This window comes from Panulirus ornatus, chromosome 57, assembly GCF_036320965.1.
Source record: "Panulirus ornatus isolate Po-2019 chromosome 57, ASM3632096v1, whole genome shotgun sequence".
NCBI lineage: Eukaryota > Metazoa > Arthropoda > Malacostraca > Decapoda > Palinuridae > Panulirus > Panulirus ornatus.
The window spans coordinates 17,581,386-17,606,427 of NC_092280.1; the positions used below are offsets into that span (position 1 = coordinate 17,581,386).

General features: G+C 38.7%; 1 protein-coding gene across 10 annotated transcripts in view; it reads right to left on the reverse strand.

The window, feature by feature from the left end:
- The window catches only part of Sply (Sphingosine-1-phosphate lyase), a 167,679-nt gene that overhangs the window by 133,784 nt on the left and 8,853 nt on the right, over positions 1-25,042 (reverse strand). For 5 of the 10 annotated variants that reach the window (XM_071694500.1, XM_071694498.1, XM_071694499.1 and 2 more), the window contains exons 2-6: positions 23,587-23,794; positions 22,318-22,470; positions 22,041-22,129; positions 18,328-18,454; positions 9,477-9,563 (exon numbers count right to left, since the gene is read on the reverse strand). In XM_071694500.1, the coding sequence (XP_071550601.1) occupies positions 9,477-9,563; positions 18,328-18,454; positions 22,041-22,129; positions 22,318-22,465 (451 nt within the window). In that variant the 5' untranslated portion in view covers positions 22,466-22,470; positions 23,587-23,794. Of the gene's footprint in view, positions 1-9,476; positions 9,564-18,327; positions 18,455-22,040; positions 22,130-22,317; positions 22,471-23,586; positions 23,795-24,466; positions 24,548-25,042 lie in introns of all 10 variants that reach the window. The other 5 variants (XM_071694493.1, XM_071694497.1, XM_071694494.1 and 2 more) reach the window with 2 other exon arrangements.

Consider the following 25,042-nt stretch of genomic DNA (forward strand, 5'->3'; position numbering starts at 1 on the left):
ATGTGTGGTGTGAGGTGGTTTGATCGAGTAAGTAACGTAAGGGTAAGAGAGATGTGTGGAAATAAAAAGAGCGTGGTTGAGAGAGCAGAAGAGGGTGTTTTGAAGTGGTTTGGGCACATGGAGAGAATGAGTGAGGAAAGATTGACCAAGAGGATATATGTGTCGGAGGTGGAGGGAACGAGGAGAAGAGGGAGACCAAATTGGAGGTGGAAAGATGGAGTGAAAAGGATTTTGTGTGATCGGGGCCTGAACATGCAGGAGGGTGAAAGGAGGGCAAGGAATAGAGTGAATTGGAGCGATGTGGTATACAGGGGTTGACGTGCTGTCAGTGGATTGAATCAAGGCATGTGAAGCGTCTGGGGTAAACCATGGAAAGCTGTGTAGGTATGTATATTTGCGTGTGTGGACGTGTGTATGTACACGTGTATGGGGGGGGGTTGGGCCATTTCTTTCGTCTGTTTCCTTGCGCTACCTCGCAAACGCGGGAGACAGCGACAAAGTATAAAAAAAAAAAAAAAAAAAAAAAAAAGATGTTTTAGAAGGAGGCAAATAAAGTGTGTAAGATAGGAGAACAAATGGGAAAATCGGTGAAGGGGGCTAATGGGGAGGTAATAACAAGTAGTGATGAGGTAAGAAGGAGATGGAGTGAGTATTTTGAAGGTTGGTTGAATGTGTTTGATGATAAAGTGGCAGATATAGGGTGTTTTGGTCGGGGTGGTGTGCAAAGTGAAAGAGTCAGGAAGAAAACATTTGGTAAACAGAGAGGAGGTAGTGAAAGCTTTGCGAATGATGAAAAAAAGCCGGAAAGGTGGTGGGTTTGGATGGTACTGCAATGGAATTTATTAAAAAAAGGTGACTGTGTTGTTGATTGGTTGGTAAGGATATTCAATGCATATATGGACCATGGTGTAGTGCCTGAGGATTGGTCGAATGCATGCATAGTGCCATTGTATAGAGGCAAAGGGGATAAAGATGAGTGTTCAAATTATCGAGGTATAAGTTTCTTGAGTATTCCTGAAAAATCATATGGGAGGGTATTGAGTGAGAGGGTAAAGCATGTACAGAGCATCACATTGGGGAAGAGCAGTGTGGTTTCAGAAGCGGTAGAGGATGTGTGGATAAGGTGTTTGCTCTAAAGAATGTATGCGAGAAATACTTAGAAAAACAGATGGATTTGTATGTAGCATTTATGGATCAGGAGAAGGCATATGATTGGGTTGATAGAGATGCTTGTGGAAGGTTTTAAGAGTATATGGTGTGGGAGGTAAGCTGCTAGAAGCAGTGAAAAGTTCTTACCAAGGATGTAAGGTATGTGTACGAGTAAGAAGAGAGGAGAGCGATTCCCAGTGAATGTCAGTTTGCGGTAAGGGTAAGTGATGTCTCAATGGTTGTTCTTTTTGTTTATGGATGGGGTGGTTAGGGAAGTGAATGCAAGAGTTTTGGAAACAGGGGAAGTATGTAGTCTGTTGTGGATGGGAGGGCTTGGGAAGTGAGTCAGCTGTTGTTCAATGATGATACAGCACTGGTGGCTGATTCGGGTGAGAAACTGCAGAAGTTGGTGACTGAGTTTGGTAAAGTGTGTGAAAGAAGAAAGCTGAGAGTAAATGTGAATAAGAGCAAGGTTATTAGGTTTAGTAGGGTTGAGGGACAAGTTAATTGGGAGGTAAGTTTGAATGGAGAAAAACTGGAGGAAGTGAAGCGTTTTAGATATCTGGGAGTGGACTTAGCAGTGAATGGAACCATGGAAGTGAGTCACAGGGTAGGGGAGGGGGCGAAGGTTCTGGGAACGCTGAAGAATGTGTGGGAGGTGAGAATGTTATCTCAGAAAGCAAAAATGGGTTTGTTTGAAGGAATAGTGGTTCCAACAATGTTATATGGTTGCAAGGCGTGGGCTGTAGATAGGGTTGTGTGGAGGAGGGTGGATGTGTTGGAAATAAGATGTTTGAGGACAATATGTGGTGTGAGGTGGTGTGATCAGGTAAGTAATGAAAGGGTGAGAGAGATGTGTGGTAATAAAAAGAGTGTGGTTGAGAGAGCAGAAGAGGGTGTATTGCAATGGTTTGGTCACATGGAGAGAATGAGTGAGGAAAGATTGACCAAGAGGATATATGTGTCAGAGGTGGAGGGAACGAGAAGAAGTGGGAGACCAAACTGGAGGTGGAAGGATGAAGTGAAAAAGATTTTGTGTTGTCGGGGCCTGAACATACAGGAGGATGAAAGGCATGCAAGGAATAGAGTGGATTGGAACGATGTGGTATACCAGGGCTGACATACATGTGAAGCGTCTGGGGTAAACCATGGAAAGTTTTCTGGGGCCTGGATGTGGAAATGGAGCTGTGGTTTTGGTGCATTACACATGACAGCTAGAGACTGAATGTGAATGAATGTGACCTTTATTGTCTTTCCTGGTGCTACCTCGCGTGCACACGAGGGAAGGGGGCTGCCATTTCATGTGTGGCGGGGTGGTAACGGGAATGGGTGAAGGCAGCAAGTATGAAAATGTACATGTGAATATATATATGTATATATCTGGGGATAGGGGAGAAAGAATACTTCCCATGTATTCCCTGCGTGTCGTAGAAGGCGACTAAAAGGGGAGGGAGCGGGGGGCTGGAAATCCTCCCCTCTCGCTTTTTTTTAATTTTCCAAAAGAAGGAACAGAGAATTGGGCCAGGTGAGGGTATTCCCTCAAAGGCCCAGTCCTCTGTTCTTAACGCTACCTCGCTAATGCGGGAAATGGCGAATAGTTTGAAAGAAGAAAGATATCTGAGTATGTATATGTATGTATACGTTGAAATGTATTGGTATGTATATATGCGTGTGTGGGCGTGTATGTGTATACATGTGTATGTGGGTGTGTTGGGCCATTCTTTTGTCTGTTTCCTTGTGCTACCTCACTAATGTGAGAGACAGTGACAAAGTACAATAAATGAAAAAATAGAATATAAAAAGAATTGTGACATTGATATTAGTGATGGTCTATACAAATTGGATAGCATTATTGTTGATAGAATTTGTAAACAGTTCCCCTTCTTGTTTACATAATAAGTTTATGATACGCTTTTTGCCAGACTCGAATGCACTTGATATACATTCAGGTAGTCACTTGTTTACCAAAAATGCATCCTAGCTATGTCTCTTCATTGTGTATCAACTGACTGTTTAATTTCTTTCTTGTATCTCCCTGATGATGTGATTATTACAAAAAAATGCACTTGGGAACTTATCCTGATGATGTGACTATTACACGAAAGTGCACTTAGGGACTTAGCATGTTTCATTTCCTCACTGACTCATAGGGAGCGAAGTTTCTAAGAGCAATGAAGAATATTTGGAAGGAGAGAATGTCATCTCGGAGAACAAAAATTAGTATGTTTGAAGGTATAATAGTTCCAACAATGTTATGTGATTGCGAGGCATGGGCTATAGATAGGGTTGTATAGAGGAGAGCAGATGTGTTGGAAATGAAATGTTTCAGGACAATATGTGGTATGAGATGGTTTGATTGAGTACGTAATGTAAGGGTAAGAGAGGTGTGGAAAGGAAAAAGAGTATGGTTGAGAGAGCAGAAGGGGGTGTTGAAATGGTTTGGACATATAGAGAGAATGAGTGAGGAAAGATTGACAAAGAGGATATATGTGTCAGAGTTGTAGGGAACAAGAAGTGGGAGGCCAAATCGGAGGTGTAAGAATGGCGTGAAACAGATTTTGAACAATCGGGGCCTGAACATACAGGAGGGTGAGAGCCGTGCAAGGAATAGAGTGAATTGGAACAACGTGGTATACCAGGGTCAATGTGCTGTCAGTGGACTGAACCAGGGCATGTGAGCATCTGGGGTAAACTATAGAAAGGTCTGTGGGGCCTGGATGTGGATAAGGAGGTGTGGTTTCGGTGCATTACACATGACACCTAGAGACTGAGTGTGAACGAGTGGGGCCTTTTTGTCTGTATTTCTACCATTAACTCACTGGAGCAGGGGATAGCAATTGTGTTTTCCTGTGGGGCGGGGTAGCAAGAGGAATGGATGAAGGCAAGCATAAATATGTACATCTGTATGTATTCAATGTCTGTGTGTGTGTGTATGCATGTGTATGTTAATGTTAGTATATTTACATATGTGGGCGTTTATGTACATATATGTGTATATGAGTGGATGGGCCATTATTCGTCTGCTTCCTGGCACTACCTCTCTGACGTGGGAAACAGAGATTGTGATTAAAAGAATATATATATATATGTATGTTATTTATCTATTTGTTATACTTAATGGTTGTTTCTTGCATCAGTGAGGTATCGTAAGGAAACAGACAAAGAATGGTCCAACTACTCATATGCATATGAACATACATAAATGCCCATACATGCACATGTACATACATATACATTTCAATGTATACATACATATACATCCACAGAGATATACATATATACATGTGTACAAATTCATACTTGCTGCCTTCATCCATTTCCATCACCACCCTGCCACACAAGAAACAGCATCCCCAATTCCATCTTGGTTACATCCACAAAATTCTTTGTGTATTTGATAACAGAAGATTCAATGATAATTCTCGTAGTACAAGAGTCAATACAATGATCACAATTTCTAACATGATCAAACAAACCATTTGATTTTTGTCCTGTTCTTATAATACATTCATGATGCTTAATAGGTCATGAGTTGCCTACAAGCCTTCATGAGAAGAAAGATTACATTGATAACAATAGCTTCCAAATGATTTTGCAAGTACAACAGAAATATCTAGGTTCACACAGTAGCAGTTACCAGGAAACTGACACTCTTCTGCAAAAGCTCCACTCACCCATGTAATGTAGGAACCCAGCTCTGCTCATCCATGTGACACAGGAAAACCACATCATCCTCTATACCAAATCTGGTATCATAATACTGATGTCTTGATTTGGGATATATTCATGTCTAGCACCAAAGTGGCATCCAAAGTGAGGTAATAATAAGGATCTTTCATGTCACCAGAGTGGCACCAAATGTGCATGAAAATGTTCAAAAAGTTGGAGAAATGCTCTCTAGAAAACAACCCAAGATGTGAAAGTAGAACCAACTTCTCGATCCAGCCAGAGATTTCCATGTTGTAAGAGGTGCTATGGACATCAATCTAATTACAACCATCAATCTACAAACATAATTTCCTGCCACAAGCTGTTCTTGTATACATTTCAGTATCTGTAGGCTGGCCAAAGATGGGACCTTAAACAAAGGATGAATCACTGGAGCTGCTGGAAGGCCTCAGTAACCAAGATGGGCGGTGGCATACCATTTCTAAAGGCTCATCAAGTCTGTGCTGCATCTTTACCCATAGGGCCCAACATCATATCCCTATCATACCAAGTCTGGTAAATAATGCACTTTCTTAAAGCTACAAATGCTTCTTCATACAAAACTCAGTGGTTTAGTCTTTGGTTCCTGATCATATAAGAAAGTTGTAAAATGTTAGGCTTAATCATTTATTACATAATAAAATTCTTTATAGTTTTTGTGCATCTATTTGCTATTTCTTGCAAACTGGGAGGTAAAAAACTCAAATGTACACGGAAAGGGTTAAAGAGGCCTAGATGAATAAACAAATGATCTCAAGTAATTTTCTGAGATCAAGAAATTCTCTCATGATTATGATTAAAAAAGAATAATGCCTTAATAAGTAAACATTTCCATAATGCACTAAAAAAGGATTACTCCTACATTAAGTAACTCATTCCAGCACAAAATTTTGAGTCTGGGTAAAACGTACTTCAGAACCAAATCCCAATAAGGCTAATATATCAAAAGATCCGATACCTTTGACAACTCCCATTTAGGCAAAAATGAGAAAGCTCCATGTTTCCTAGGAGAAAATGGTCTCAATCTACCCCATGTATGGTGAGAAGCAATGCAGAATCCTTCACCAAAAGGCTCCAGCACAACACTTTTTACTCTTTTGCAGTCTTATGCACCATAAGATGTCCTACTAGGCAGCCAATTCATGCATAATATGATTTTTTATTTAATCCCACCATCGTTAGAATTCCCAAATGATATGTGATTCCACTAATAACTGACATATGTCACTAGCAGCCCCCTGCTAAAGCTGGAAAAATATCACATACCTAAGTCACTCACAATAAGACATAACATGAAATTACATTAGAAACTTATAAACAAGGATGTATAGAAACTTTTACAGTATTATAATGGTGCATGAAAGAACAGATTGACTGAGGACATGGTTAACACAGACAGCATGCAAAAAAATTAAAAATCTATACAATAGTTGAGAGAGTTCAAGAGATGAAGCCCCAAAGTGTAATACTATCTCCCTGTACAACATAAATATGTAATTACAGACTGTCAGAAGGGGTACATGTGGTGACTTGGCAAGAATCTCATAGGCAACAAATATCATACAATACATATGAGATACTGGTTGAATGATGAAGATGAGAGCCTGAATATGTTATAATTTTCAATTAAAGTAAATCAGAAAGAGGTATATGAGTCAGTTGAAGGCAGAGCTACTAGAACAGAACTAGAATGAAAAATAATAATAAACTGTAAGTGGAGTGAACATAAATACTAAGAGTTTTGCTCAGGTTACATCTTTACAATGGCCTCCAGGGTTCCAGTAAAGTGTGCAACTGTGAACAAATTTAATTGGGGAATCATTCACTACTACACAATTACAGACAATCATGAAAGACTCATGTGTCTTTCATAATGTGTTACGTAAGTGCCCATGCACTCTCCAGCCTTAGGGTAAATAAACTGAGGAATACATGAAAATTCAGTTGATTTCGAGTAAAGAAAATTACTGCAGTATTAGTGTTTAAATGGTGGCATAAAGTGAGAGTAAATGACAATAGGAGCAATGCACAAAGAATAAAAGGTATTTAGGAAATCACTGCTAACATATGCACATGAAATGTTCTACACATGGAAGGTGGGGTGTAGGCATGTGAAAAAGGAGTAATGAATACCAGAATGAGGTAATTAAGTTGCTAATGAAAAAGAAAAAAAAAAAAAGCTGTGGGCATTACCTGAAAGAAAGAAGTGTGAATAACTGAAAGCCATAAAAGAGAAAATGGTATGAGTTTAAAAAAAGGAAGGTGGAGCACAAAACAAAGGGGGCAAATGACAGTTGGGGTGAAAGACTACTGGAAAACTATAGAGCCAGTAAAATAATGTTTTGGAAGGAATCATCAAAACAGAAAAAGAAAACATATGGGGACATTAGTGAGGGGAGCAGATGAGGAAATGAAAATAGGCAAGGAAGAAGTAAAGAGGATGCAGAGTAAGTATCATGAGGGACTGATGAATGTGTTTAATGACACAGTAGCAGATGTGTGGTGTTTCGATGTAGAGGCATATGAAACAAGAGTAACAACAAATAGTTTGGTGAAAAAAGAGGAGATGGTGATAGCCTTCCACAAGATGAAGCATAGCAAAGCAGCAGGAATGGACAGGATTACAGGTAAATTTCTCAAAAAATGGGAGTAACGGAGCTCCTGACTGGTCAGTCAGGATTTCCAATGTATGTATGCCTCAAGGTGTAGTGCCAGAGGACTGGCATTAAGCCTGCATAGTGCCATTACATGAAGGTAAGGGGGACAAAATATATCAGTCTATTGATTATATATGGTAATTTGTACAGGAAACTGGTGACTGAGAGGATGGATGTATGCACAGCACATCATATTGGGAAGAAGCGATGTGGCTTTAGGAATGGTATAGGGCATGTGGATCAGGTGACTGCTTTGAAGAATCTGTAGGGAAGCTACTTAAAGAAAGGGATTTGTATGTGGCATTTTTGAATATTGGAAAGCAAATGATGTGGGTAATAAGGATACTCTGTGGAAGGCCTACAAACATATGATGTGGAAGGAAATCTACTAGAAGTAGCAAGGAGTCTTTATCAGGAGAGTAAGACATTTATATGAACAGGAAGGGAGAAGGGTGAATGATTCTCGGTGAAGGTAAGCCTACAATAAGGATGTGTGATGTCATCATGAATGCTTAATGTGTTTATGAGATGTAAATGTGAGGTTGTTGGAAAGAAGGGCAGGTCTACAGTATATGGATGGTGGGGTTGCCAGGTGAATAAGTCAGTTGCTGTTTGGACATAATGAAGGCCCTGATGGTAAACTCAAGAAAGTAACTAAAGAAGCTAGTGTGAGAGGAGGAAGTTGAAAGTTCAACTGATAACAATATGGTAATGAAGTTTAACAAGGGAGAGAGACAGGTTGGTATGAGTGTGAGTTTGAGCAGAATAAACCTGGAGGAAGGAGTGGTGCTCAGATACCTGGAAATGGGCATGGCAGCAGATGGAACATTGGGAGGTGAAGTGAGCCAAAAGTTGGATGAAGGGGCAGAGGTCCTGGGTGCTTTAAGGAGTGTGTAGAAGGAGAGGACCCTGTCTGTGAGGGAAAAGATGGGTATGTCTGATGGTACAGTAGTTCCATAAGTGCTGTAAGGATATGAGGGATAAGCCATAAATGAAAATGTAGGAAAGCGGGTGGATGAGCTGGAAATGAAATGCTTGGGGATAATATGTGGTGTGAAGTAAGAAATGACAGGGTAAGAGAGATGTGCTATAATAAGAAGAGTATGGTTGGGAGAGCAGAAGTGGGCATCCTAAAATGGTATGGACATAAGGAAATGATGAGAGAGGCAAGACTGACAAAGATGGAATACTTGTCAGAAGTGGAGAGAACAAGGTAAAGGATAGACCAAAGATGAGACAAAAGGATGGTGGGACAGATGCTTTGAGTTATTGGGACCTGAACATACAGGAGAATGAGAGGCACATATGGGACAGAGTGAACTGGAATGAGGGGATGACATACTGTTGATAGACATCAAGGCATATGAAAGCAGTCAGGGTAATCCAAAAACAAATGTGTAAAATATAGAGACACCCCCAGCAAATGTCCAGCAGGTCAACACAGCACCAGCAAACAAGTGTGCAAGAATGGAGGTAGCTAGCTATTCCCTATCACTTCAGCTCCAAGCTGTGATGTCATAAATCTTAGCAGGCTAATGAATCATTGTTCAATCCAGGCAAACGAGCATCTATCAGCTTCATATGCTTTGTGATGGGTGAAAGGGGTGAATCCTTTAGAATAAATCTTACTTTTACTGGGTAAAACTGTGTTTAACCTCCACCAAGGAAGAGTCCTCTCAAATGTTCACAAGGCACAATCCATCAGAAAGAAAAGGAATAATTTTGTTGTTTATGGTATTCAATAACTTATTCTTTTTTCAAATTCAATGAACAACATTCTACATACAATATTAACCAAATGTTCTAAAGAATAAAACAAGACATGAGAAATTATGAATTTTCCCTAGATGATACAGATATGTGAAACACATTGAAGTCCAACACAATGATGCAAAATAGGCAATATAAATGATGGCATCATGCCTGTATTGTAACATAATTACGTAGGAAACTTGAACTTACCATAAACTCTGGTCATGATATCAGTCAGAGTTTTGTTTCCATTGTAGACAGTGCCAGAAGCACATCCACTCTCCCAATTATAACTGCCTGCAACATCAAACTTCATTATAATAATGCCATCTCATATCATTATATTCAATCAGTATTTCTAATCATTCTATAGCCCCTATAAACTTACCATACAAAGCACCTTGCATGACACACTGATAAATCAGATTAAATTTGCATCTCTAGTCATCCTTCCATCCTTATATAAGTGCAGTACTATTTTCACTCCACAAAATTTACAATCATCATTGACTTCATCTCTTTGAGAGACCCTTCCCTGATTTTGAAAATACTAAGATTATTGTCCTGCCTGGCCCTAGTTGCCTTAGGAAACATACTCTTAAAAGAATGAAATGGATCACTAAAGGAAGAATTGTCTTCTAAATGTTCCTTCTCATATACTTGGTTGATTTTCTAAAGCTAAAGCCACACTGCATCTCAATTTACTGGTCAACTAATGCCTTATAATTTTTCTTTCAAGACCAAACTCATCTGTATACAAAAAAAATCAATCTAAAATATTCCTAACGCCCCTTCGCTCCAGGAAACTCCCATCAATGAGTTGGCTACAGCAAAAGTCTCCACTTATCCCTGTTATTATATGCCTCCCTTGCAGAACACCATCCGTGCATTCTTCCACCATTTCTCTCCCTTCAATTCTCTTCCACTCTATTTCCCCACGTCACAGGTGGTCTTACTCTCACACCCATCAATTTACTGCACTATCATATACTCTCCTTGTAAACTCCCAATCTTGCATTCTTTCCACAGGCCCAAACTACACCAAAGATTACATTTCACTCGCTCTAGCAATCCACAATTCATTCCCTGCTATACCAGATCTCTCATGCACCCCTCATTTCTTTCTTCATTCCATCCTCTCATACCATATCCTCCTCTCGAGTAGCTCAATTCCACAACCTGGATTCTTGACCTTGATGACTCATTCCACATCCAAGTTTCAGTTGCATAGGTTAGGGTTGGGAGGACTAAGCTGTCACTTAATCCTTTCATCATTTCCATACTTACATCTCTATCTTTCCCTATTTTATTATGGGACACAGTGATTCTTCTACCTTGTACTGCTCTCTCCATTATCTCTCCTTCCATTTCACCAAACTTACTCAATAGCTTCCAATTATTTACATTCTCTCACCTCTTTCTGCCCTATATCTTTAACATGGTTTTGTACACTTTTCTCACTTTATAGGGCTTTGGAAAATCTATGCTTTCACTCTCCTTCCTTCCAAACACTATTACCTTACCTGTATTTGCACTTACCTTCAATTGCCTTTGCTTATATACATCATAAAACAAATTTACAGCTTTCTGCAACTCCTCTTGACTCTCAGCAAACAAAGCAATATCATCCTCAAACAGGGAAGTCACTAGCTACCATACCTCACTAACACACTCCAACTCTGCACTACCTCTCCATACTTTTGCTTTCATCTCTCTTATCACTCCATCCATATACATGTTAAAAAGCCCTGAAAAAAGCCCTGTCTCGCACCCGTGTGTATATCAAAACTTTCACTTGACTCCCAGTCCACTCAAACACATGCATCTTTTCCCCTTTAGAAGGCTTTCACACCATCTAACAGTTGTCCCCATGCTCCATATATCCTCAACACACCCCAAAAAGCATTCCACTTAACTCTGTTATATGCTTTCTCCAGATCCATAAAAGTAACATAGATCTTCTTATCTTTCCCTAGATACTATTCTACAGTCATACTCACTGCAAAAATCTGAACCACACATCCCAAACTTTCCTATAACCCCCTTGCTCCTCACTTATCTTGCATTCAGTAACTTTCATCTCTCAATCAATCAACACTCTTATATACAATGAAAAAGGGCTTCCATACTGATATAACTGCCCCATTATCTTTCACTCTGCTTATACACTGATCAAATAAGTAAAATTCAAGCCTTTATCCACACCTCTACCTTCAGAAACACAAATGATTCCTCCTGCATCCATCCTTACCTGAAATCATAATAGCCCTAACGAATTCACCCAACATCTATCGATCCCTTTCATGGTCTACCTTTCCTCCAAGTACCTCCAATTGTATTGCCATATATCTTCAGCAAGTTATGCATCCTCCATGGCCTTATCAGCTTGAAAGGTTTTCATCAATTTACATTTCTAATTATCTGTATACATCACATATCTCTCTTGCATCATTCTTTACTTTATTCTTAACCCCAAGAAAACTAATCAAGTTATTTTTCTCTATAGTTTTTATACCTACATATCCCCTATCCCTGGGGATTGGGGAGAAAGAATACTTCCCACGTCTTCCCTGCATGTCGTAGAAGGCGACTGGAAGGGGAGGGAGCGGGGGGCTGGAAATCCTTCCCTCTCGTTTCTTTTTAATTTTCCAAAAGAGGAATAGAGAAGGGAGCCAAGTGAGGATATTCCCTAAAAGGCTCAGTCCTCTGTTCTTAACGCTACCTCGCTAACGCAGGAAATGGCAAATAGTATGAAAAAATCAGGACCTAAGAAAACTTAAGTTTCACAAACATGTATCAGAGCCGGGATAAGCTCTTCATCATGCAAGCTTTTTGCACACTTCACACTTTCTTCAAAATCACTAGAGATTTCAGTACATTTCTAATTCTTCTACTTTTCAAATCTCAGCTTTCCTATGACACTGTATTATCAAAATTGATGCCTGTTCCCTCCAACAACTCCCATCAGGGGGTGGCCATGGCAAAAGAGTCTCCACACATCTCTGTCCTTACATCCTATGACACTGTATTATCAAAATTGATGCCTGTTCCCTCCAAGAACTCCCATCAGGGGGTGGCCATGGCAAAAGAATCTCCACACATCTCTGTCCTTACATGCATCCCTCACATACACCATTCCATGCATTCTTCAACTATTTCTCTTCCTCCAGTATTCCTCCACCATATTTGCACATGTTACAGGTGGTCTTCCACTCACACCAACCCCTTTAATTGTACTATCATACAATCTCCTTGTAAACTCCCAGTCTTGCATTCTTTCCATATGCCCAAAACACCTAAAAGAATTATGTTTCACCCATTCTACCACTCCACACTTCATTTCTCTAGCATTCCCTGAAATACCACACCCCTTTACTTCTTTCTTCATTCCATCTAGTCACACCACATCTCATCTTAAATAGCTCATTTCCACAGCCTGGATTCTTGACCTCTGAGACTCATTCCATGCCCACGTTTCAACTGCTTAGGTCAGAGATGAGAGGACTATGCTGTCCCTTAATCCTCTCTTCACTCCCATACTTACACCTCTACTCTTCATTATTCTATTAAGAGACCCAATGAATCTTCTATCCTATACTGCTCTCTACCTTATCTCTCCTTCCATATCACCACACTTACCCAAGACACCCTCTAGATACTTAAATTCTATAACTTCTTCCAGTCTTTCTCCCCTATATCCAAAGCACAATTTAGTACACTTTCTTCTTTCACTCTATCTGGTTTTACAAAATCTATGCTTTCACTCTGTTTCCTTTCAAACACATTATTTTACCTTTAATTGCTTTTACCTTCAACTGCCTACTTTTGCACACATTTACAACCTTCTTACAACCTTCTCCAAATCCCCTTCACTCTCAGCAAACAACACAGTATCATCCACAAACAGGTTTGCAGTAGCCACCATATCTCACCAACACACTCCATCTCTGCATCCCTTTTCCCTAGTTTTGCTTTCATCTCTCTTATCACATCATCTATACATATATGTATATCAAAAAGCCACGGTGACATCACACAGCCCTGCCTCACTTCTATATGTATCTCAAAACTTTCACTCAACTCTCCATCTACTCTTATAAATGCATTTGCTCCTCTATACAGATGACCCCTGACTTACAAAGGTTAGACTTACAATCTTTTTACTTTATAACACTGCAATAGTGATGCACTGACAGCTGTGAAGTAAACCTGCACTTCACTGGTTGTCAAGTTGCACTCTTTGACCAAGGTAGCTGTCTTTTCCTTCTGCCTCGTCCACACATGGAATGCTGGCATTCTGTCCACAAACATTCACTCTCTCCTTGTCACAAATAACCTTAACATCACTTAACTCACACAACCTATTCTTCGTAACTCTGGATTTTAATGTGGTGAGCGCTATGCGCTTGCTCCACCTTTAGCAAAATGGTAAGAGCAAGATAGAAGAGGTAGGTAGGAACATAAGACAGGAGCAATACATAGAAACATTAGGGAGTAGCAGTAGGAATTGAACATTAGACAGAAGCATTAGGTAGAAACATGAGGGAGAAGTAGTAGGGAGGAACATTAGCTGGGAGCATTAGGTAAAAGTAGTAGGTTGCAACATTAAGCAGGAACAATAAGTGGACATATTAGGTAAAAGTAGTTTGTAGGAACATTACATAGCAACCTCTGAAAACACTGTGCTAAAGTTGCCCTCTGCAAGTGGCCTGTTATGGGAGAGGCACTAAAGACTGAGAAGCAGCACTAGAGTTCAACACATACGGAGAATCTCTTACTTGTGGTTATCCCCTTGAAGGGGTTCCCAAAGGGAACAGGCATCAAAGGTATAGAAAAATTGAGACCCAATTGTCTAATGATGTTCCCACTAGCCCCTCCTTCATATCCAATTATAATTTCCATTCATGATTAATGTTCAAAGGTGGTGTCTGTGCTTATCATAACATCAAGACACTTACTATATGCCTCAAGGACCTTGAGTCCCCAAACTTTGATGATACTTGGCTGAAGGTCTGTCTCATAACTACCACACTTTTACTTTAGTTTTACCCACTGCTCTCCTTATTCCACGAAATTACATCCCTTCAACTATAGAAACTCTTGCCATGAGACTGTGGCACCCTCTCACCCACAAGCCAAGATCCTATACTTGGGGAATTTCAATGTCCACCATAGGAAATGGATGAATTTCTCCCAAATGGATGGTGGGGGAATTGAATTCTTCATGATCTCCATTCTCAATGATCTAGAGCAAATTATCTCCCACCCTATCCATTCTCCTGACCACTGTGACTGTTCTCCTGATATTCAGGATCTCTTTTTCACTTATAATCCTTTAAGCTGTAACTATACAATCTCACCCCATTTGGTTCACCTGACCACATTCTCATAAATGTACCTATGCCAATGGCACATTCCCCCTCCAGCAGCCCCTTCTTAATGTACATACTGGCACCTCAATAAAGCTGACTCAAGTAACTTACGAAAATTCTTTTCTGACTTAACTTGGGTAAATCATTGTTTCTTATGTGGTGATGCTTCTGTCTCCACCTAGTACACAGCAGAATTCATCAAAGCAGGAATGGAAGCATTTATCCTCTTTTCCTCCAAGACAACCTCTTCTTCCAATTCACTGTTCAACTGTTCCTGTTCTGAGGCCATTCAGGCAAGGAATCAGGCATATCTGGCTTTGAAAAACCCTCCTTCCTCCAAATCCCATTCATCACTGCACATAATCATTGCAAGTAAGCTAACCATAAGGCAAAGCATTCCTTTATTCAATGGAAGGGTAATATCCTCTCCTCGTCTTCCACTAATAGGTCTTTCTGGCCTTTAGCTAAGGGCATCACTAAAAACGTCTGTCACTACCTTTCCTTCACCTTCCCATTCTAATTGTACTATAGCTGTCTCTCCTGAAGACAAAGCAATTCTCTATGTTCCCATTTCCACTCCAACCCTACCTTGGATGACTATAGCATTCCTTCATCTCCTGATGCTTCTCTTACTAATCCTATGCCTCATATCGAAATCTCTTTTCAAACTATCCAAAAAGCATCCTGATAGCATCCATCCCCATGTATTGAAAGAGTGTGTCTATGAATTTGCACCTGAGCTCACTCATCTGTTCCAAGTCTGTTTAAAAATCAGAATTTTTCCTTCTTCCTGAAACCATGCACTGGTACATCCCACCCCTAAAAAGGATGACCTTTCTATCATCCTGTTGCTATGACATCAACCATTTCGAAAGTCAATGGCAAGACCCACTGGTGATATTCCTTCCTATCTTATTAATGTCTGGTCATCATCCCTGAAAGATTCTGGAGAATCATATGTGGGTGCCCATGACATATCCAAAACTTTTGACAAGGTGTGGCACTGGGACCCCATCTCTAAGCTTCCCTCTTTTGGCTTCTTTCCCTCATACCTAGCTTCCTCTCCAGCCAATCTATCTCTGCAGTTGTTGATGCATCAGCCTCTCCACCTTTCTCCATCAACAGCAGTGTCCCTCAAGGTTCTGTCCAGTCTCCTAAACATTTTCTTTTTTTTTTTGTCAATAATATCCATTCTTTTACAAATAACCAAATGCAGTCACACACTGATAACACAACACTGCATTCCTCCATGTCTTTCAATTCTGTTCCTTCTTCCCTCACTCGACCTGCATCTAATCTCAACACAGCTTCCTCAATAAACTCAAGACTTGGGCAGAATATCTCAATAGGGTAGATGAAATCTGGTTAATGTTAATGCCTCCTGGACACAGTTTCTACCTCTATCAGAAACTCCTCACATATTTCCTCTCTCCTTTGACACTTCTGTAATTCCACATCTTGGCTCACTGAACATACTTGGTATTACCATAACATCCACGCTACTCTGGAAACCCTACATCATGGAAATAGCTAATTCTGCCTCTTGGAAAGTAGGAATCCTATCTCAACGCAGAAATTTCTAATCTTCTGAACATTTGCTCCGTTTACATGAGTTTACATGAGAAAGACAGACAACAGGAAGCCTGATTGGCCCACGACTGGGTTGTCTGAAAAAAAAATAAAGTTTAACTTGACAAGAAAATGTAATTCCGCTCAGCAGTTTTATAAGCTATCACCAACTCCCCGCAGCTGCACATTAGTCCTCTAGTGTCCTCGTTAATGCTTCGTTTATACATATATTTCTGGCATTTTTTTGCTGAGTATACCTAAATTTATAAAATATTTGTCTAAATGACTTTTGAAGGTATTTATAGTCTTAGCATTCACTACTTCTGATGGCAACTTATTCCAGTGTTCAACACATCTACAGGAAAAGGTTTTTCCCACAACCGTTCTACATCCTTTAGTTTTGAGTTAAATTCCATTTGTCTTGGTAATCGTAGTTTCTTGTATTTCAAAAAGATGCTCTTAATTTACATTACTGAACTTGTTCAGAATTTTGAACACTTGGATTAAGTTGCCTCAAAGAGCACGTTTTTTAAGGAAGAAGAGATCCAATTATTTTAGCCTTTCCTCATATCCCAGATTTCTAAGGGATGGGATCAATTTTGTTGTGCATCTTTGTACTTGCTCTAATTCTCCCTCATCTTTTTATTGTTTAGGGACCAAAACTGGACTGTATATTCAAGGTGTGGTCTTACTAGAGAATTAGAGAATGAGAGAATTGTTTATAATGTCTTGTAATGTATGTTCTTGGCTATGAAACCTAACAATTCTACATGCTGCTTGACACTGTTTAATGTGCTTCAGATTGTTGCTAATGATAATTCCAAGGTCATTTTCTTCATTTACTTTAGTTAGAGAGCTTCTGAAAAGTTTGTAGTCGTATCACATATCTTTGTCTCTAAAGTACACAACTTTAAACCTGTCTGCATTAAACTTCATTTGCCATTTGTCTGACCACTCTGTTAGTAAGTTAAGATCTCTCTGAATCATTTCACAGTCCCACCTGTTTACAACTCTACCTCCTAGTTTAGTACTGTCAGCAAATTTGGAGATCTTAGATATGAGACTGAGTTCTAGGTCATTAATACATCCTCTGAAAAGAATGGGACCTAGGAGTGACCCCTCTGGCACACCACTTGTTACATGTAGCCAAACTATGGCTGCACCATTTAATACTACACTGCTTTCTTCTGGTAAGCCAGTCTTTGTTCCATGTACAGACTTCTTCACCAATTCCATGTGCTTTGAGTTTATGTAAAAGTCTCTTGTGAGGTACTTTATCGAAAGCCTTTTGGAAATCTGACTATACTACATCAGATGGTACTTTTTCTTCCCAATTCTGATAAATAACATTAAAAAATTCCAGTAACTTTGTCAGGTAGGATCTTCTATTGCGGAAACCATGTTGGTTGTCCAATATAATTTTGCAATCTTCTAGAAATGTGACAAATTTATCTCATATCATTTCTTCCATCATTCTACCTAACACTGACATAAGGCTAACTGGGCGGTGGTTCAAGGCACACTTTTTGTCTCCCTCCTTGTATGGAACACTGTTCTCACACCTGGGGTGGTTCTAACTCTGCATCCTTATTTGAAAGAGCTGTCGAAAGCGGTCAGACTCATAAACTTTCCCAGGATAACCTTAAAACTTGACCCCACTTGCCCAACACCACAATTGTAGTTCACTTTCCCTCCAGTAAGCTCACTTTGACCTGGCACAGTTTAAAAGCAAGTTTTTCACTTCCTCCATAATTCATCAATACTTTCCCTTGTTTCTTCTTTTCCCCAGCATTAATCTCTCTATTTTTCAATAAAAGCTCTGCTTTGTTGGACTTTTGTCTGTGACTGGAGCATCCAACGTACAAAAAATGCTCACAGCATGTTCTGAGCATTTGGAATCATGAATTTTGACTTCTCAAGGATTTTTCAATTCTTTTCCTAGTAAAACTACAGCTCAAAGCACTGAGGTAATGGTGTAAACTCAGTTACTTTCCAATCACATTCATCAGTACAAAGGTAAGGATATGGAAAATACATTAACCCCAATCATCTCAGAGTTTTTCTAGATAAATGACAAATCCATGTAATCATAACCTTTAACAACTTGCTGCAAAACTTACCAAATTTTGTATACTTGGTAGCCTCCTCCATAATCTGCTCAGGACTCCAACCTTCCTCTGGCAACTTGGTTAAGTAGGGTGTATTCTCTATGGCTTTGTTTAAGTCTTGTGTCATCGAAACTGCTACCTGTTGTAAAATACATTTGTTACTTCCAAGTGTAGAGAAACTGGGACTGAACTTTTCCATTCTGTGCAACCTATGGGCTATGGCAGAGAATGCCCATCATATTCATTACAAATCATGAAAGGTGACTCACTGTCTGAGTTGGGAATATGGACCACATCTTCGTCAATATTTTTCCTATTATTGGTACATGTGGCTTCAGACATGCAGTGTACGAATCACAACACCATACAGAAAAAATGCGAATCTTCTGAGGTGAATAGCATATGAGGAGATTAAATGAAGAAAGCAAAACAATCGCTTCTGGCATGGAAGATCCACATTGCTTTTTCTTCAGATACATTTTTCAGCAACCAATTAATTTGTTCTATATGAAACCAACTACATTAAGTGTAAAATTGGTTGTTCTTTCGCATAAAAAAAATACATTTCTAACGATGTGAAGTCGTGTGCTTTAGTTTTCAATAAATTAACTCTTGTTTTCATTAACGAATAAATAGGTAAGCAGTGTTATAAAACTAAAGCAATGAACATCTTTAAAATCTACTCTGGTGATATCAAAACGTGGACATGAGTATACTAGTTTTAGCCATCACTTTTATCATTTTTTCAACTTTTTACTATTCCATTGGTTGGTATAAATTTCCAGAACTTTGCTAGAATGTACAGTTTGGCTCTAAACGATTTTAGATGAAAAAATCATCCCCTGGTGGTGTACTATCATACTACATACTAGAAGTACATTTAGAATAATATAATCTTTGTAGTAATATACCAATACAATAAAACTATACTCCACAACAATCTTCCTGTATGGTGCAACGTTACAAGCTTGAGGGAGTTACACATGGTATGATAAATCAGGGATCATTGATGGTGAGGGGAGGAGTAGATCACTGCACTATTTGTAATGCCTATGCACCATTTGGCCCTGGCTGGGAAGAAGAGGGCTGCTTGTTTGCCCTCCAGAACAGTATCCCTGAAGCCCCAAGCAGAGAAATCAGAAAACTACAAAATGGACTTGGGCATGTAGTCGCTACCATCAGATTCACGGTAGTCAATATCACATTCACAGTTTGATCACACTGTGCTAAGGTATCATCTGGTTTGTCATCATCTAAAGCAATTACTAGATGCTGGCTACATGCACACATGAAGTAGACCATTGTAATGGGGTTGAAAAAATGTGGTGTTATGTGACACCCTAATCATCCTGAAACATGACAACACACACTTAAAACATCACACAGGGGAATGAAACATTCATCATATGCATAGAGGAGCATTCATTGTGAAACACAACAGCAATTCAAACACAAATGTCAGTTACAAGTCTGATCTAGTGAAACATCCTAATACACACCAATCAACTCTTTAAAATAATCATGAATTCTATACACACAGCTCTACATCCAAATATTACTGCACAATGGGAGTGTAAGAAAGAGACTAAAAAAAAATTCAGTGCTAGCATAGCACCTTCTGGCTTGGCTGATGGGAGGTAAGTGAAGCACTGCTGTGCAGGGTTTCCATATATCTCAACAGAGTTCAATTACCATGAGAATGCAGGCTGCAAGTAATGATGCACCAAAATTTCACATTTCTATTGAAATTCACTGATTTTTGAAGAACTATTTTCATCTGAATGACATATTCATAGTGTCTGTGCTAACTGGACAAGAATAGACATTGACACAACAGCCATATCAGAGTGTGCAAAGGTTTTATAAAAGAACTTACACCTCTCAAAATCACGTAGGTCATGGATGAATACTATTAAAACTTGTTTTCAATAAAATGAAAGGATAATCCTGGATGTGACACAGAAAAACTTATGTAAAAAAAATTTTTACTACATGTCTCTAACATAGGAAAAATTTATGCAAAACTATCTTTACTACATATCTGTCACATGGATCTGGTAACAAACATCTTGTCAGTACACAATCCTAAAGAATTCTGTGCAAGAAGTAGGTCGATGATAGCATCTTCGTGACAGTCTCTGACTGGCCTAAGGTGACTCTGAAATGAACGAGATGCCACTACCGTGGCTGAGAGGAAAGTAAAGGGGTGAAAGGTTCTAACCCAATTTTCCAAAAAAAATATCCTACAGAGTCTTTCATGTTCAGAAGACAAGTCTCAGAGGAGAGAAATATCAATATGTATGGTGAACAATACAATATCCATAAAAACATATTGGTTATTAAACAAAAAAGGGAAAAATTAGGCCTTTTCTCCAGCAAATTACCTGGGTTCCTCAATAACTGCTTTACATAATAAAAAAAGAGAAAACCTGATCTCTATGCTTCATTTACAAAAGGCTAATAAAATATCAAACCGACTACAATGCTTAAACAGTTGCCTCTTCAATTTTGTTTACCTTCCACCTTGCAAACCATAGAAAATCTATTTAACTTTACAATTTCAAAGTATATTTGATTCACTATTATCACTCTGATAACATGCACAAGTTTTATATGTATTTCAGCATAACACACTAAAAGTGCAGAAGCAATGCTTGGGTTTCAAGTGAATTGTCACTAAAGATATATCTTAATGTTATTTTTCTTACCCTGAAAATTTTATGACTAGTTATTACTATGTTTTATCCAATATAAGAAATCTTTCCTTGTTATGTGTGATTTGTCAACAATTTCTTCATAAAAATAAAATTATATAAGTCTAAGATTGCCATCTGCATCAGCCAGATGCAATTATCAAAACCATGTGGGTGCTGGCATTACTGCCTATATCAATGACAGAAACATTGTATACCACCTCATCTTGCTTAACTTTTAATGCTAGAAGGGCAAATTACACTACACAATCCAACATAAGATCACCATCCTTAGGTAACTCAGAAATATCTGCCTGGTCCTCTAAAGCAAGTTAAAAATATGTTCAATTTCTTTCCTAAAAAACTCTAAAGAATGTGTTGTTATTGGCACAGCTACAGGATAACTGACTGCGGAGAGAAATCTTCTCACATTGCCACCCAGCAACCACCTAAGCTTGGTGAACAACCTTGAGAGAGAGGCACAAAACTTGACATATGAATGTGTCTTAAAGAGTCACTCAGCTCATTATACAGGTGCTCCCTAACTTACAATTGGGTTACATTACGATAAACCCATCGTAAGTTGAAAATATCATGAGACAAAAATACATTTAATAAATTCAATTATGTACATCGAACTTACCGAACATCAAAGCTTAGCCTAGCCTACCATAAACATTCTCAGAACACTTATATTAGCATCACAAGAGAGTATTGTACCACATATCACTAGCCCAGAAAAAGATCAAAATTCAAAATTAGGAGTATGATTTCTGCTGAATGTGCATCACTATTGCACCATTATAAAGTCAAAAAATCATAAGTCGAACTATCATAAGTCAAGGAGCACCTGTGCATATATAAGAGTTAAGGGGTTAATAATATATCATTCAACTGCAAATTCCCACCAGTACTCATAATAATGCCGGATGACAGAAAACATCACACATTTCATCAGAGCCTTGCAGCAATATTATCAAAAATTTTAGACAACAAGGCAAACATGAAAATGAATGTTTAGTAAACACAAACCTTTTCAATTTCTTCCTCAATCCTTGCCTTAACTGCGGGAACTTTTCTAGCCAACTTGAAAACTGTCTTTTTTCCTCGTTCTAGAAGACCTGCAACAAGAAACTGATTTTAAAGGACAAAGAATTTTCAGGCAATGTAAATTTTACAATTATCGAGAGTCAACTCCATTATTTCACTAATATCCCAGATAAGATTGTTATCTAAAAATGAAAACATTATGACAACAAATGTACAGGTTATTATGACAGGAAACAATGAACAGCATACAAAAACATACTTTCATTTTTGAACAGAAAGCTTTTGGCCCACACCAAAATAATGGTCGTTACTGCTGTCCTCAAAATTATTTCCCAAGCTGGTTTTCCTTCACACAGCTGATTGACGTACTCTTGAGCCATGATAATATAATCAAAGAGGTTTTCCATTTTGTCTGTAAAAAGGAAAATCCTGATCATAACATCAAGATAAAATTTGGAATGTGTGTTATCATGAACATACATAAAATAAACACAAGAGGCCCAAATCAATCCTAATCACTATCAACAGCAATAGGATATCAATTAAATTTTGCACTATATAACCATAAGAATAATGACATGACATGACATGACATACACTCTCTTAAAGAGTGACTGCAACTGGCCTAGAGAAGATTTTGAATATGTTAGAGAAGATTTTGAATATTTTCTGTATTGTTCCTATATTCAACCTTTTACCCTCTCACATGGATATCAACTTATGCTCTAAGGAAAACACAGCTTTTACAAGCTTTCTTTTCTTTACAAACATTTCAGATATGTTTCCTACCCTGCAATAATAATAACACAACTTATCCCTGTCTAACATTGGAGATGTGATACCAGAAAATGCTGTGCAATCATCAAATAGTGAATCCCGTTTCACTATACACAGTGCAGCCATGGGCTGCAGGAACCCAGAAAAAGAGTGCTATACATAACACCAAGAACCTTTCAAAAAAGGATCCTGAGGTTATCACATATAAATGAATGAATGAGTATTTAAACAAAGATGTAAATAAATATGTACAGTATTGCAGTTGAATTCATGAAAGGGGGTGACAGTGTTGATTGGTTGGCAAGGATATTCAATGCATGTATCGATCATGAAGTGCCTGAGGATTGGCAGAATGCATGTATAGTGATAATGCATAAAGGCAAAGGGGATAAAATTGTGTGTTCAAACTACAGAGGTATAAGTTTGTTGAGTAAACCTGGTAAGTTTTACGGGAGGGGATTCATTGAGAAGGTGAAGGCATGTACAGAGCATCAGATTGGGGAGGAGCAGTGTGGTTTCAGAAGTGGTAGAGGATGGGAGGATAAGGTGTTTGCTTAGAAAAATGTGAGAGAAATATTTAGAAAAACAGATGGATTTGTATGTGGCATTTATGGGTCTGGAAGAGGCATATGATAAGTTGGATAGAGATGCTTTTCAGGGGTCTTACGAATATAAAGTGTGAGAGGTAAGCTGCTAGAAGCAGTGGAAAGAGATCCTAGGGTAATTATAAATAAATACATATGTATCTTACCTCCCTACACCAGGAGCACCTTTGGTGGAGCTATTCAGGAATCCAGCCACATACACCAGGCAGGACCAAATGGCAAGAAGTGCACTGATGTGTGTCTTTGTGGGGTAAGCACACGACAAAAGGAATCATAAACATTCAGTGTCTTCAGCATGGGTGATAATCTTCAACATGAGGGGTCTTGTATTATGTTGAATCAGTGCTTGCACAGCTGGAGAGATAGATGGTATCTAGTATGTTTTGTTGATATCATGTTTGTTAGGGTAAGGGGATCTGTAAGAATAGGTCACTGAACACAGGTCTAGCACTGTTGCAAAAAAGTGAGAACTGAGTATATTAATTTGAAATTGTAATATAAGCACTTTATTTCACTCTGCAGGAAGTGAATGTTTGTTTTTGTTAGGTAGCCAGTGATTGTTCTGATAACTCTATTTTGTGTGGTTTGTAGCTTTATCAAAGGTTTTTTGAAGGGATTGATGACCAATCAGGTAATACACAGTTTAAGGAGGGGATGTACTGTTTATACAGGATACTAGGGGATTCTATTTCTTGTCTAAATCTAATACCAATAAATGTTCTAAGAGTGTTTACTTTGTTAAAGTTTTTATTTTGTTGATGTTTGTGGTGTTAGGCCTAAAATGTCATGTGTGTCTCATGATAACCAGTATAGCTCAAGTTTTGCCGAGTGGAAGTGGTTAACAATTCAGGGTGATGGAAAGATGCAAGTTAGATTCATGTCAGGGATTGAGAGGATGATGGCACATTCTATGGTTATGCAGAGATTGTGTCAAGAATGAGATTGTACTGAATGTGATGTAGTATTCCATGTTTCTTGCAGCTGAAGTATATATACATATAAACAAATACATATTATAACACTTACTACAGTACTAAAGCTTCTGTTCCCAAAAAAAATTGATTCAACAAGAGACACATAGTATGACAACTTCAGCACCAGAAAAATCTGTAAGGAGACAAGGAGAGGTTACATGATCTACAGAAAACTTGTCACATACTGATAAGATAAAAGTGTCCTTAAGTTCAATGCTGTTTACTGGTATAAAGAGAGGTGGCTTATCAAAAATGGAATGTCATCCAGCGTTATATAATTAAGTGTATTATCTAGCTATTTTCAACTTAAACTGTGTGTTTCTGGTAAATCAGCTGTCACAATGCAGGCCCACGTTCTACAAAATTGAATCCCACAAAAGGTTCATAACTGTATGCACTTTTTTTATGGTAGCTGAGATGGCTTTGATAACTGAATGCCTTAATCAAGGCAATCACATTCAAGCATTATATATATATATATGGTTTACCCCAGACGCTTAACATGCCCTGGTTCAATCCATTAACATCACGTCGACCCTGGTATACCACATCTTTCCAATTCACTCTATTCCTTACATGCCTTTCACCCTCCTGTATGTTCAGGCCCCAATCGCTCAAAATCCTTTAC